Genomic DNA, 14,929 nt, shown 5'->3' with positions numbered 1-14,929 from the left:
GTTAAGCGCTGCCATTTTGTTCCCGGACATTTCGGGAATGGCGCGGAAATGGCAGCGCTTAACCCTTGGAATGCCGAGAGCCGGGAATTCCAGCGGGAGCCGGGAGCCGCCGCCGCCCTTTCCCGGGAATCCTCATCCCAAAATCCCGCCCGGCTCCGCCTCCTGGCCCGCCCCTCGCCAGGAAAAACCGGGATAAAGCGCGATCGGGGCTTTTCCACCTGTTGTTAGCCCAAAGTTGGGCGTGGGAAATGTGGGATTGGCGCAGAATTCCCGGGTAAAAGTTTGGGAATCTCGCCGGGATGAAGCCGTGCGCTGACACGTGCGGGGATTGGAGTTGTTGAGCTGGGAATTCCCATGGATTTTCCCGGGATCGCTGAGTTCCCAGAGGAAAAAAAAAATTCCCAGGGGAAAGGAATTCCCAGGAATGTTGGGATGATCCAAGGCTGGGGTGTCCAGGAATCCCTGCTGGGAATCCTCGGGAGCAGCAGCAAATCCATGGAAAACATTCCCTGAGGAGCCTTGGAAGTGTTTGATTCCCACTTTTCCACCTCTGGGAATTTGGGGTTTGGTGGTTTTTTTCCCCTAAATTTTGGTTGTTGGAATTTTTTTGCCTCCCAAAATTCCTGGAGCTGGATGGGAACAACTCGGAGAGGAATTCCAGGAGAGGAAGGGATGTGGGAAAAGATGGAATTTTCAGCCCGAGTTTCTCCATTTCCATTGGAATTTTCATCGGGATTTTATTTGGGAATTTCCCTCCGAAACCTCCTCCCATCCAATCCCATTCCCATTCCTGGAATCACACCTGGAAAACCCAGCTGGAAATCCTTTTTTTTCCGAGGTTTTCCTGCAATTTCGGAGGGACTTTTTCCCCCCTTTTTCCCCTCTTTTTTCCCTCTTTTTTCCCTGCCTTGGGCGCTGGGATGGGCTGGACTTGTCCTGGAAAAACACCGGAATTCCAGCAGGATTCTGTTCCCTCTGGAAGGACGGAAGGTTTTCCTTTTCCATCCCTTTTCCATCCCTTTTCCATCCCTTTTCCATCCCTTTTCCAACCCCTTTTCCATCCCTTTTCCATCCCTTTTCCATCCCCTTTTCCATCCCTTTTCCATCCCCTTTTCCAACCCCTTTTCCAACCCCTTTTCCATCCCTTTTCCAACCCTTTTCCATCCCCTTTTCCATCCCTTTTCCAACCCTTTTCCATCCCCTTTTCCAGCCCCTTTTCCACCCCTTTTCCATCCCTTTTCCACCCCTTTTCCATCCCTTTTCCATCCCTTTTCCATCCCTTTTCCATCCCCTTTTCCAGCTCCTTTTCCATCCCCTTTTCCAGCCCCTTTTCCACCCCTTTTCCATCCCTTTTCCATCCCTTTTCCAACCCCTTTTCCACCCCTTTTCCAACCCCTTTTCCATCCCTTTTCCATCCCCTTTTCCACCCCTTTTCCATCCCCTTTTCCATCCCTTTTCCAACCCCTTTTCCATCCCCTTTTCCATCCCTTTTCCATCCCTTTTCCATCCCCTTTTCCAACCCCTTTTCCACCCCTTTTCCAACCCCTTTTCCATCCCCTTTTCCATCCCTTTTCCATCCCCTTTTCCATCCCTTTTCCAACCCCTTTTCCACCCCTTTTCCAACCCCTTTTCCATCCCTTTTCCATCCCTTTTCCAGCCCCTTTTCCATCCCCTTTTCCACCCCTTTTCCATCCCCTTTTCCATCCCCTTTTCCATCCCTTTTCCATCCCTTTTCCATCCCCTTTTCCATCCCTTTTCCATCCCCTTTTCCATCCCCTTTTCCATCCCCTTTTCCATCCCTTTTCCAACCCCTTTTCCATCCCCTTTTCCATCCCTTTTCCATCCCTTTTCCATCCCTTTTCCACCCTTTTCCATCCCTTTTCCACCCCTTTTCCATCCCCCTTTTCCATCCCCTTTTCCATCCCCTTTTCCATCCCCTTTTCCATCCCTTTTCCATCCCCTTTTCCATCCCTTTCCATCCCCTTTTCCATCCCCTTTTCCATCCCCTTTTCCATCCCTTTTCCATCCCCTTTTCCACCCCTTTTCCATCCCTTTTCCATCCCTTTTCCATCCCCTTTTCCATCCCTTTTCCAACCCTTTTCCATCCCTTTTCCATCCCCTTTTCCATCCCTTTTCCATCCCTTTTCCATCCCCTTTTCCAGCCCCTTTTCCACCCCTTTTCCATCCCTTTTCCAACCCTTTTCCATCCCTTTTCCATCCCCTTTTCCATCCCCTTTTCCATCCCCTTTTCCATCCCCTTTTCCATCCCTTTTCCAACCCTTTTCCATCCCTTTTCCATCCCCTTTTCCAGCTCCTTTTCCAGCCCCTTTTCCATCCCCTTTTCCATCCCTTTTCCAACCCCTTTTCCAGCTCCTTTTCCATCCCTTTTCCATCCCCTTTTCCAGCTCCTTTTCCATCCCTTTTCCAGCCCCTTTTCCATCCCCTTTTCCAACCCCTTTTCCATCCCTTTTCCATCCCCTTTTCCAGCTCCTTTTCCATCCCCTTTTCCAGCCCCTTTTCCACCCCTTTTCCATCCCTTTTCCATCCCTTTTCCATCCCCTTTTCCATCCCCTTTTCCATCCCTTTTCCAACCCCTTTTCCACCCCTTTTCCATCCCTTTTCCAACCCCTTTTCCATCCCCTTTTCCATCCCTTTTCCATCCCTTTTCCATCCCCTTTTCCATCCCTTTTCCATCCCTTTTCCAGCTGCTCCATTCCTATCCCATTTCCCTCCTTTTTTTCGGGATCCCAGCTCGATTCCCAACACCCAAATCCCTTTTCCTGCCGGAATTCCATCGGGAAATGCAGCTGGGATGGGCTTGGAAAATCTGGGATCATGGGAATCCTGGGAAAGGTCACAGGATCCCAATCCCTGGAAGCAGGGGCTGGAGCGATCCCAACTTCCAGCAGCTCCCCCAGCCTGGAAAATCCTGGAAAAGCCTGGAAAATCCTGGAAAATCCTGGCTTGGATCCCTCCAGGAGCAGGGAGAAATCCCAACTTGAGCAGGGCAATTCCAGAGGGAAAATTCCGGGATTCCCACCTCGCCTTTCTCCCAGGTGCTGCCTGCTTCCTGAATTTTGGGAAGCTTTGGGAATCAGGGAGATCCCCAGGGCAGTGTTGGAATTCCAAGATTCCTTCCCTGCTTTGGGTTTTTCGTGGAATTTGGCGGCTTTGGATCCTCTCGCAGCCCCGAATTCCCGGCAGGAATTCCCCGGGATGCTCCCGCTGCAATTCGAGGCTGTTCCCACTTGGATTTTGCTCCATGGGAAAAGCTGGATTCGGGATCAGCCCCGGGATTGCTCTTCCCAAAGTTTGCTCCCGGCACCCGCCGGACTTTGCCCTGTTGGGAAACGCAGGGATCCGATCCCCAAATCCCGGGATTTTTAACCCCTTCGGGGCTCCCCTTTCCCAGGATTTTTTAACTCCTTGATGTCGCCCTTTTCCCGGAATTTCCCCCCCTTTTCCTGGGAATTTTCCCCCCCCTTTTCCCGGGATTTTCCCCCCCTTTCCCGGGATTTTTTCTCCCACTTTTCCCGGTGTTTTTCCCCCTTTTCCCGGGATTTTTTTCCCCCCCTTTCCCGGGATTTTTCCCCCCCCATTCCTGGGAATTTTTCCCCCCTTCTCCTGGGAATTTTCCCCCCCTTTTCCCGGAATTTTCCCCCCCTTTTCCCGGGATTTTCCCCCCCTTTCCCGGGATTTTTTCTCCCACCTTTCCCGGTGTTTTTCCCCCTTTTCCCGGATTTTTTTCCCCCTTTTCCCGGGATTTTTTAACTCCTTGATGTCGCCCTTTTCCCGGGAATTTTCCCCCCCTTTTCCTGGGAATTTTCCCCCCCTTTTCCTGGGAATTTTTCCCCCCATTCCCGGGATTTTCCCCCCCATTCCTGGGAATTTTCCCCCCGTTTTCCTGGGAATTTCCCCCCCTTTTCCTGGGAATTTTCTCCCCCTTTTCCTGAGATTTTTTCCCCCCTTTTCCCGGGATTTTTTCCCCCCTTTCCCGGGATTTTTTCTCCCCCCTTTCCCGGTGTTTTTCCCCCCCCTTTCCCAGAATTTTTAACCCCCTTTTCCCAGGATTTTTCCCCCCATTTCCCAGGATATTTTAACCCTTTTCCCAGGATTTTTTAACCCTTGGATGTCTCCCCTTTCCCGGGATTTTTTTCACCCCTTTCCCAGGATTTCCTCCCCCCCTTCCTGATTTTTTCCCCCCCTTTTCCCAGGATTTTTCCCAGGATTTCCCCCCCCTTTCCCAATACTTTCCCTCCCTTTTCCCAGGATTTTCCCCCCCCCCTTTCCCGATACTTTTTCCCCTTTTTCCCAGGATTTTTCCCAGGATTTTCCCCCCCCCTTTCCCAATACTTTTCCCCTTTTTCCCAGGATTTTCCCCCCCTTTCCTGATGCTTTTCCCCCCCTTTCCCAGCATTTTTCCCAGGATTTTCCCCCCCTTCCCCGATACTTCTCCCCCTTTTCCCAGCATTTTCCCCAGGATTTCTCCCCCCTTTCCCAATACTTTCCCTCCCTTTTCCCAGGATTTTCCCCCCCTTCCCCAATACTTTTCCCAGCATTTTTCCCAGGATTTTTCCCAGGATTTTTCCCAGGATTGTTTCCCAGGATTCCCCCCCCCCTTTTCCCGGGATGTTTAACCCTTTCCCGTCTCGCAGGCTCTCACCATGAGCGAGGACTCATGCCGCACCCGGAGCCAGAAGCGCGCCCTGGAGCGGGAATCGGAGCCGGACAATAAAAAACTCAGGATGGACAAAGGAATTCTGGGCTCGGAGCTCAATTCCGAGGGCGACATGAAAATCAAAGCGGATCCCGGAGCCGGGAAAATCCCGGGAATGCTGAAAAGTGGGGAAGTCAAAGCCACCATCAAAGTGGAGCTGCCGGCCGGGGATGAGCCCGTGGATATGAGCACATCCAAAGGGTGAGGATTCCTTGGAATTCCGGGAATTGTTGGCCTTGGGAAGGAGCTTGGAGCCCTTCTCATCCCGGTTTTTATTGGGATGTGGCTCGGGAAGGAGTTGGAATTCAGCTGGGGTGGTTTTGGGGAAATTCTGCTTCCGAGATCCGGCAGATTCCCGGTTTTTCCTTTGGAAGCTGCCGTGGAAAAGTTGGGAAGAGAATCCCGTGGGATTGGGGAATGGTTCAGGTGGGAAAGGCCTGGAAGGTCATCCCATTCCATGGGCGATTCCCACTAATCCAGGCCCCATCCCAGCTGGATTTCCTTGGAGCTGCCGATGGAATTCCAGCAGGAAAAGGGGTTTGGGATTTGGGAATTCCTCATTCCCAGCCCATTCCTGGCTCATTCCCAGCCCTTATCCCGGCCCAGCCAATCCCAGTTTTCCAGCTCCAGGAAAAATCCGGGAATGCTCCACCAGTGCCACTTCCATTGGAATTCCCTGGATTTGGAGATTCCCAGGCTCGCTGTGCCCTCTAGAGGACATTCCCTGATCCTTTGGAATTTTCCCGCTTTCCCACTCCTAAAATTCCCGCTCTGGGCCCTTTTCCCAACCCTGGGATTCCCTGGATGTCTCCAGAGGCTTTTCCTGCCCCTTCCCGTGATCCCTCTGGAATGATCCCAGCCGGAATTCCCAAATCCTGCTGATCCCAGTGGTTTTCCCTGGGAATGGAGCCGGGATTTATCCCAGGAATTCAGGTGGAAGGAGCAGCTCCGAGCCTGAGCGCTGAATCCCTGGAATACCGGCAGCATTCCATGGGATTGGGATGGATTTGCCCATCCGTGCTGAGGATTCCAGGATTCCAGGATTTCCTCCCAGTGGGGGAGGAAAACGGCGCCAGAAAACCCTGGAATTGGGATGAGGGAATAAATGTGGAATGTTGGGAATTCCTTCGGATCCGGGACGGGAAAAGCCACGAATTTCCAATATTTGGGATTCGGGAAGGAGATGGAAAAGGAAGAATGGGATTTTTCCTTTTGGGAATGAAGGAGGAGTGGGAAGGGCCCCGTTTTTCCCTGGATTTGGGGTGGGATGAGCCCTGGAAAGATTCCATGGAAAAGCTCCTGATGGGAAAGAATTCCCAATTTCCATGGAATTGGAGGATTTTATGGACTTTTCCCACCCAAATCCCAGGATTGCTCCGTGGTTTTGGGACATTTTGGGAAGCAGGGATTGATCTGGGATTGTTCCCGATTGGAGAGATTTGGGATCAATCCCAGAATCCTGGAATGGTTTGGATTGGGAAGTATCCCAAAGTCATCCAATCCTTCTGGAAAAGGGCTGGAAAAGCAATGGAAAAGGGGCTGGAACAGGGATGGGAAAGGGGCTGGAAAAGGGTTGGAAAATGCCTGGCAAAGGGGTTGGAAAAGGGGTTGGAAAAGCGTTGGGAAAGTGCTGGGAAAGGGGCTGGAATAGGGCTGGAAAAGCCCTGGGAAAGGGGCTGGAAAAGGGGTTGGAAAAGGGTCAGAAATGCCCTGGGAAAGCGCTGGAAAAGCGCTGGGACAGGGGCTGGAACTGGTTTGGAAAAGCCCTGGGAAAGCGCTGGAAAGGGGGGTTGGAAAAGGGATGGGAAAGCTCTGGAAAAGGGCTGGGAAAAGGCTGGGACAGAGCTGAGGGCAGAGCTGGGACAGGGCTGGGACAGGGCTGGGACAGGGCTGGGACAGGGCTGGGACAGAGCTGGGACAGGGCTGAGGGCAGAGCTGGGACAGGGCTGGGACAGGGCTGGGACAGGGCTGGGACAGGGCTGAGGGCAGAGCTGGGACAGAGCTGGGACAGAGCTGGGACAGAGCTGGGACAGGGCTGAGGGCAGGGCTGGGACAGGGCTGAGGGCAGGGCTGGGACAGGGCTGAGGGCAGAGCTGAGGGCAGGGCTGGGACAGGGCTGAGGGCAGAGCTGAGGGCAGGGCTGGGACAGAGCTGGGACAGGGCTGGGACAGAGCTGGGACAGGGCTGGGACAGAGCTGGGACAGAGCTGGGACAGGGCTGGGACAGAGCTGGGACAGGGCTGAGGGCAGGGCTGGGACAGGGCTGGGACAGGGCTGGGACAGAGCTGGGACAGGGCTGAGGGCAGAGCTGAGGGCAGAGCTGGGACAGGGCTGAGGGCAGAGCTGAGGGCAGGGCTGGGACAGAGCTGGGACAGAGCTGGGACAGAGCTGGGACAGGGCTGAGGGCAGAGCTGAGGGCAGAGCTGGGACAGGGCTGAGGGCAGGGCTGGGACAGGGCTGAGGGCAGAGCTGGGACAGAGCTGGGACAGAGCTGGGACAGAGCTGGGACAGGGCTGGGACAGAGCTGGGACAGGGCTGGGACAGGGCTGAGGGCAGAGCTGGGACAGGGCTGAGGGCAGGGCTGGGACAGGGCTGAGGGCAGAGCTGGGACAGAGCTGGGACAGAGCTGGGACAGAGCTGGGACAGGGCTGGGACAGAGCTGGGACAGGGCTGGGACAGGGCTGGGACAGAGCTGGGACAGGGCTGAGGGCAGGGCTGGGACAGGGCTGAGGGCAGGGCTGGGACAGGGCTGAGGGCAGAGCTGAGGGCAGGGCTGGGACAGAGCTGGGACAGGGCTGAGGGCAGGGCTGGGACAGGGCTGAGGGCATTCCCGCATTGCCACTGTTCCCTGCCTCCCGCCATTCCCTGCCTCCCACCGTTCCCTGCCTCCTGCCATTCCCTGCCTCCTACCATTCCCTGCCTCCCGCCATTCCCTGCCTCCTGCCATTCCCTGCCTCCCGCCGTTCCCTGCCTGCCGCCGTTCCCTGACTGCCGCCGTTCCGTGTCCCTCAGGGAGGTGCGGCGGGAGCGCCGGGTGCCGTCGCCGGACGTGATCGTGCTGTCGGACACGGAGCCCTCGAGCCCGCGCCTCAACGGCCTGAGCGGCCCCGGCCCCGGCCTGACGCAGCCCCCGGGGCAGCCCCGCGCCGACGCCCTCCTGGTGAGTCCGGCCCCGCATCCTGGGATCCAAGGGTGGAATTCCAGCTGGGAATCTCACAGTGCTCTCAGAATCAGGATCAGATTTGGGGTTTTGCTGTAATTTTGAGGTCGCCAATGGGAGTTGATGAATTCTCAAATCCCAAAATCTCAAATTCGAAACCCCAGAGTTATCCTCATTTAACCTTTCCCACTTACTTTTTTTATGGAAAATGTCCTAAACCCCTCATTTTCACTCAAAACTCCCTCCCAGCTCCATCCATTCCCATTTATTTCTGCCAGTGACACCCAGGAGCCGATCCCAGCTGGGAATTCAGACTCAACCTTGGGATTTTTCCATAATTTTGAGCTTCCAAATGGAATTTTTGAATTCCCAAATCCCTTGCCCATCTGGATTTAGCCCCATTTAACATTTCCCATTCATTTTTTTATGGAAAAATCCACATTGTCCCCTCAGAATTCCCTCCCAGCTCCATCCATTCCCATTTATTTCTGCCAGTGACACCCAGGAGCCGATCCCAGCTGGGAATTCAGACTCAACCTTGGGATTTTTCCATAATTTCGAGCTTCCAAATGGAATTTTTGAATTCCCAAATCCCTCTCGCAGTCTGGATTTAGCCCCATTTAACATTTCCCATTCATTTTTTTATGGAAAAATCCCCATTTTCCCCTCAGAATTTCCTCCCTTCTCCATCCATTCCCATTTATTTCTGCCAGTGACACCCAGGAGCCGATCCCAGCTGGGAATTCAGACTCAACCTTGGGATTTTTCCATAATTTTGAGCTTCCAAATGGAATTTTTGAATTCCCAAATCCCTCTCCCAGTCTGGATTTAGCCCCATTTAACCTTTCCCATTCATTTTTTATGGAAAAATCCGCATTTTCCCCTCAGAATTTCCTCCCTTCTCCATCCATTCCCATTTATTTCTGCCAGTGACACCCAGGAGCCGATCCCAGCTGGGAATTCAGACTCAACCTTGGGATTTTCCTGCCATTTCAAGCTTCCAAATGGAATTTTTGAATTCCCAAATCCCTTGCCCATCTGGATTTATGCCCATTTAACCTTTCCCATTCATTTTTTTATGGAAAAATCCACATTGTCCCCTCAGAATTCCCTCCCAGCTCCATCCATTCCCATTTATTTCTGCCAGTGACACCCAGGAGCCGATCCCAGCTGGGAATTCAGACTCAACCTTGGGATTTTTCCATAATTTTGAGCTTCCAAATGGAATTTTTGAATTCCCAAATCCCTTGCCCATCTGGATTTATCCCCATTTAACCTTTCCCATTCATTTTTTATGGAAAAATCCACGTTGTCCCCTCAGAATTCCCTCCCTTCTCCATCCATTCCCATCTGTTCGTGACAGTGGCAATTCCAGCTGGGAATCTCACGGTGCTCAAAGCTCTTTAGTTCAGGATCAGATTTGGGATTTTTCCATAATTTTGAGCTTCCAAATGGAATTTTTGAATTCCCAAATCCCTTGCCCATCTGGATTTATGCCCATTTAACATTTCCCATTCATTTTTTATGGAAAAATCCACATTTTCCCCTCAGAATTTCCTCCCTTCTCCATCCATTCCCATTTATTTCTGCCAGTGACACCCAGGAGCCGATCCCAGCTGGGAATTCAGACTCAACCTTGGGATTTTTCCATAATTTTGAGCTTCCAAATGGAATTTTTGAATTCCCAAATCCCTTGCCCATCTGGATTTAACCCCATTTAACCTTTCCCATTCATTTTTTATGGAAAAATCCACATTTTCCCCTCAGAATTCCCTCCCTTCTCCATCCATTCCCATTTATTTCTGCCAGTGACACCCAGGAGCCGATCCCAGCTGGGAATTCAGACTCAACCTTGGGATTTTTCCATAATTTTGAGCTTCCAAATGGAATTTTGAATTCCCAAATCCCTCTCCCAGTCTGGATTTATGCCCATTTAACCTTTCCCATTCATTTTTTATGGAAAAATCCACATTTTCCCCTCAGAATTCTCTCCCTTCTCCATCCATTCCCATTTATTTCTGCCAGTGACACCCAGGAGCCAATTCCAGCCAGGAATTCGGGCTCAACTTTGGGATTTTCCTGCCATTTCAAGCTTCCAAATGGAATTTTTGAATTCCCAAATCCCTTGCCCATCTGGATTTATGCCCATTTAACCTTTCCCATTCATTTTTTATGGAAAAATCCACGTTGTCCCCTCAGAATTCCCTCCCTTCTCCATCCATTCCCATTTATTTCTGCCAGTGACACCCAGGGGCCGATCCCAGCTGGGAATTCAGACTCAACCTTGGGATTTTTCCATAATTTTGAGCTTCCAAATGGAATTTTTGAATTCCCAAATCCCTTGCCCATCTGGATTTATCCCCATTTAACCTTTCCCATTCATTTTTTATGGAAAAATCCGCATTTTCCCCTCAGAATTCCCCCCCTTCTCCATCCATTCCCATCTGTTCGTGACAGTGGCAATTCCAGCTGGGAATCTCACGGTGCTCAAAGCTCTTTAGTTCAGGATCAGATTTGGGATTTTGCTGTAATTTTGAGCTTCCAAATGGAATTTTAATTCCCAAACCCCAGACTTATCCCCATTTAACCTTTCCCACTTATATTTTTTATGGAAAATGTCCTGAACCCCACATTTTCCCTCAAAACTCCCTCCCAGCTCCATCCATTCCCATTTATTTCTGCCAGTGACATCCAGGAGCCGATCCCAGCTGGGAATTCAGACTCAACCTTGGGATTTTTCCATAATTTTGAGCTTCCAAATGGAATTTTTGAATTCCCAAATCCCTTGCCCATCTGGATTTATCCCCATTTAACCTTTCCCATTCATTTTTTATGGAAAAATCCACGTTGTCCCCTCAGAATTCCCTCCCTTCTCCATTCATTCCCATTTATTTCTGCCAGTGACACCCAGGAGCCGATCCCAGCCGGGAATTCAGACTCAACCTTGGGATTTTCCTGCCATTTCAAGCTTCCAAATGGAATTCTGAATTCCCAAATCCCAGATTTATCCCCATTTAACCTCTCCTACTTCTTTTTAAACGGAAAAACCCCCCATTCCCCCTCCGAACTCCCTCCCCCGCTCCATCCATTCCCGTTCCCTCGCGCCGCCGACCCTCGGGATCCGATTCCAGCCGGGAATTCTCACCGTGCCTCTGTGTGTGCCCCTTCCCCCATCCCTGCTTTCCCGTTTTCCCGGCTTTCCAGCGGAGCAGCCCCGAGGAGCGGGAGCGGCTCATCAAGCAGCTGAAGGAGGAGCTGCGGCTGGAGGAGGCCAAGTTGGTGCTCCTGAAAAAGCTCCGGCAAAGCCAAATCCAGAAGGAGACCCCGGCTCCCAAGGTAGGGATATTCCCGCTTTTCCCGGCGGTTTTCAACCCCTTTCCCGGGATTTCTCAACTCCCTGCTGTCTCCCCTTTCCCGGGGTTTTTATCTCCCTGCTGTCTCCCTTTCTTGGGGATTTTGAACTCCTTGATTTCTCCCCTTTCCCAAGATTTCCCAACTTCTTGGTCTCCCTTTTTTCCAGGATTTTTTAACCGCTTTCCTGGGATTCTTTTAACCCCTTTCCCGGGATTTTTAACTCTCTGCTGTCTCCCCTTTCCTTGGATTTTTCAACCCCTTTCCCAGGATTTTTTGACCCCTTTCCCCAGGATTTCTCAACTCCCTGCTGTCTCTCTTTTCCCAGGATTTTTCAACCCTTTTCCCAGGATTTTTCAACCCCTTTCCCAGGATTTTTAAATCCCTTTCCCAGGATTCCTTAACCCCTTTCCCAGGATTTTTTATCTCCCTGGCATCTCCCCTTTCCCGGCATTTTCCCGCCGTTCTCCCGGAATTCCGAGTGCTCCAGGATCAAACCTCAACAAGGCCCCGCATCCCTGAATTCTGCAGGGAACGGAATTCCGCAGGAACGAGCGCCGAGCTGGGAATCCTTGGACTGATGGGGCAGGAATTCCTCCTGAATTTCTAAACATCCAAAGGATTTTTCCCAAACTTCCCACGCTGGAATTACGGGAATGCTGAGGCGGCCTCCGTGCCCATTTTCCCGCTAATTCCCGAATTCCCTGCGTGTGGAGAAGAGCGGGAAGAGGGAGGAGGGGGAGCCCATCCTGGAGGATTTTTCCCGCCGACCCCTGAGGAGCCGGAGCTGTGCGCATTCCCTGCTTTCTGTATTCCCGCTTTTCCAGCCTTATCCCGCTGCTCTCTCTCCGCTTTTTCCTTTTCCAGCCCTCCGGCCCCTCTGGAAGCGCTGCGGCCACGCCCCCGCCCTTGGTGCGGGGCCCTCAGGCTGTTCCCGCTGGGAAAACTTCCCTCCAGGTCAGTGGGAGCCGGGAAAAGAGCCCGGGAAAAGCGGCAAATCCCGGGAAAAGCAGAGCCAGGATTCCCCAGCTCCCACAGCATCCCAGCGGGAGGTTTTCTAGGGATAATGGGCCGGGAGGAAAACTGGGATGGGATTTCCATGGGGTTGTTTTCCAGCTGGGCATCCTGGAGTAAATCTGGGAGTGATTCCATTGGAGGACAGGGAATTCTTTCTGGAAAAGCTGAGGGAATCCCGGGATTTTCTGGAGGGAATCCCAGGATTCTCTCAGGAAGAGCTCAGGGAATGCCAGGATCCTGTCTGGAAGAGCTGAGGGAATGCTGGGATTCTCTGTGCGGGAATCATGGGATTTTCTCTGGAAGAGCTCAGGGAATCCCAGGATTCTCTGTGAGGGAATCACTGGATCCTGTCTGGAAAAGCTGAAGGAATCCCTGGAATCTCTTTGAAAGGGCTGAGGGAATCCCGGGATTCTCTGTGAGGGAACCAGAGGATTCTTTCTGGAATTGCTGAGGGAATCCTGGGATTCTCTGTGAGGGAACCAGAGGATTCTTTCTGGAATTGCTGAGGGAATCCCTGGATTCTCTCTGAAAAAGCTCAGGGAATCCCGGAATTCTTTGGGAGGGAATTCCTGGATTCTCTCTGGAAGGGCTGAGGGAATGATGGGATTCTCTGTCAGGGAATCCTGGGATTCTCTCTGAGGGAATCACAGGATTTTCTCTGGAAAAGTTGAGGGAATCAAGGAATTCTTTCTGGAAAAGCTGAGGGAATCACTGGATTCTCTGTGAGGGAATCCCTGGATTCTCTCAGGAAGAGCTCAGGGAATCCCTGGATTCTCTGTGACGCTGGATGAGGGTTTGGAAAGATCCCATTCCAGGCTGAATGAAATCCTGGGAATCCTTAGGGAAGGCAGATCCCGAGTCCATGGACAGCTGTCAATCATCCCCTGAATCCAGGGCTGTGCTTTGGGATTTACAACATTCCTGCTTTTTTCTCCTTGGGATAATGGGAACCAAATTCCCAAACTGCTCCAGCACGAGGGATTTCCCCCTGGAAAAGGGTTTGGAAAACCCCTGGAATTCCAGGCCTGAGGAAAGGGAGGGATTTGCTTTCCTTTGGGAGCCATTCCCAAATCCAGAGGCGCACTTGGAGCACTTCCAGAGGAGCTGGAGCGGGAGGGAAACCTTCAGCCAGGGAATGTGGGAGCTCAATCCCGAAAATCCATCTTATCCCAACGAATCCTGTGGAATTGGGGGCCAATGAACCTGGATTGGCTTTGGCTTGAGCGAGCCCTGATTGCAGAGGGTGGGAATGGGATTGAACTTCCCGGCATCCCAAATCCTGCGGGAACTGGGAGATTCCTTATCCCAGAGGTTGGGAAGGAGGGAAGACAGGGAGCAGCCTCTGGAAAACCCCAGGATTGGGATGTGGAGGAGTTTTGGGAATCTCCCACCCCAGCACCAGGAGGAATTCTGAGGATTGGAGCTGGGAATCCTCGGGCAGCAGCTTTTCCAAACTCCTTTTACCGGATTCCTTTTCCTCTTCCGTGATTTTTCCTGAAGTTTTTCTTTCCTCCTCCCTTTTTTTCCCTTCCTTTTTCCTCTTCCGTGATTTTTCCCACAGCTTGCCTTTCTTCCTGCTTTATTTTCCCTGCTTTTCCTTTCCCTCCACGAATCCCAACCCTTCCACTCCCCGTTCCCACAATTCCCCCCACTTTTATCCCCATTTTTATCCCATTCCCACAATTCCCACCATTTTTATCCCATTCCCAGCACTTTTATCCCCACTTTTATCCAATTCCCACCATTTTTATCCATTCCCACCACTTTTATCCCCATTTTTGTCCCATTCCCACCATTTTTATCCCATTCCCATCACTTTTATCCCAATTTTTATCCATTCCCACCACTTTTATCCCCATTTTTATCCCATTCCCATCACTTTTATCCCCATTTTTATCCCACTCCCACCATTTTTATCCCATTCCCACCACTTTTATCCCCATTTTTATCCCATTCCCATCACTTTTATCCCCATTTTTATCCCACTCCCACCATTTTTATCCCATTCCCACCACTTTTATCCCCATTTTTATCCCACTCCCACCATTTTTATCCATTCCCATCACTTTTATCCCCATTTTTGTCCCATTCCCACCACTTTTATCCCCACTTTTATCCCATTCCCACCACTTTTATCCCCATTTTTGTCCCATTCCCACTTTTATCGCAATTTTTGTCCCATTCCCACCACTTTTATCCCATTCCCACCACTTTTATCCCCATTTTTATCCCATTCCCACCACTTTTATCCCCATTTTTATCCATTCCCATCACTTTTATCCCCATTTTTGTCCCATTCCCACCACTTTTATCCCCACTTTTATCCATTCCCATCACTTTTATCCCCATTTTTGTCCCATTCCCACTTTTATCCCAATTTTTGTCCCATTCCCACCACTTTTATCCCATTCCCACCACTTTTATCCCCATTTTTATCCCATTCCCACCACTTTTATCCCCATTTTTATCCATTCCCATCACTTTTATCCCCATTTTTGTCCCATTCCCACCACTTTTATCCCAATTTTATCCATTCCCATCACTTTTATCCCCATTTTTGTCCCATTCCCACTTTTATCCCAATTTTTGTCCCATTCCCACCACTTTTATCCCATTCCCACCACTTTTATCCCCATTTTTATCCCATTCCCACCACTTTTATCCCCATTTTTATCCATTCCCATC

At 51.3% G+C, this 14,929-nt stretch overlaps 1 protein-coding gene across 5 annotated transcripts in view; it reads left to right on the top strand.

Moving 5' to 3' along the window:
- The window catches only part of GATAD2A (GATA zinc finger domain containing 2A), a 49,074-nt gene that overhangs the window by 21,718 nt on the left and 12,427 nt on the right, over window positions 1-14,929 (top strand). For 3 of the 5 annotated variants that reach the window (XM_048288178.1, XM_048288174.1, XM_048288175.1), the window contains exons 3-6: window positions 4,656-4,918; window positions 7,729-7,876; window positions 11,081-11,212; window positions 12,095-12,184. In XM_048288178.1, coding sequence (XP_048144135.1) covers window positions 4,665-4,918; window positions 7,729-7,876; window positions 11,081-11,212; window positions 12,095-12,184 — 624 coding nt within the window. In that variant the 5' untranslated portion in view covers window positions 4,656-4,664. The remainder of the gene's footprint in view (window positions 1-4,655; window positions 4,919-7,728; window positions 7,877-11,080; window positions 11,213-12,094; window positions 12,185-14,929) is intronic. The other 2 variants (XM_048288176.1, XM_048288177.1) reach the window with 1 other exon arrangement.

This window comes from Corvus hawaiiensis, chromosome 28 (genome assembly GCF_020740725.1).
Source record: "Corvus hawaiiensis isolate bCorHaw1 chromosome 28, bCorHaw1.pri.cur, whole genome shotgun sequence".
NCBI lineage: Eukaryota > Metazoa > Chordata > Aves > Passeriformes > Corvidae > Corvus > Corvus hawaiiensis.
Note: the sequence above shows the minus strand (reverse complement) of the source record. Positions and strands in the feature narration are given on the sequence as shown.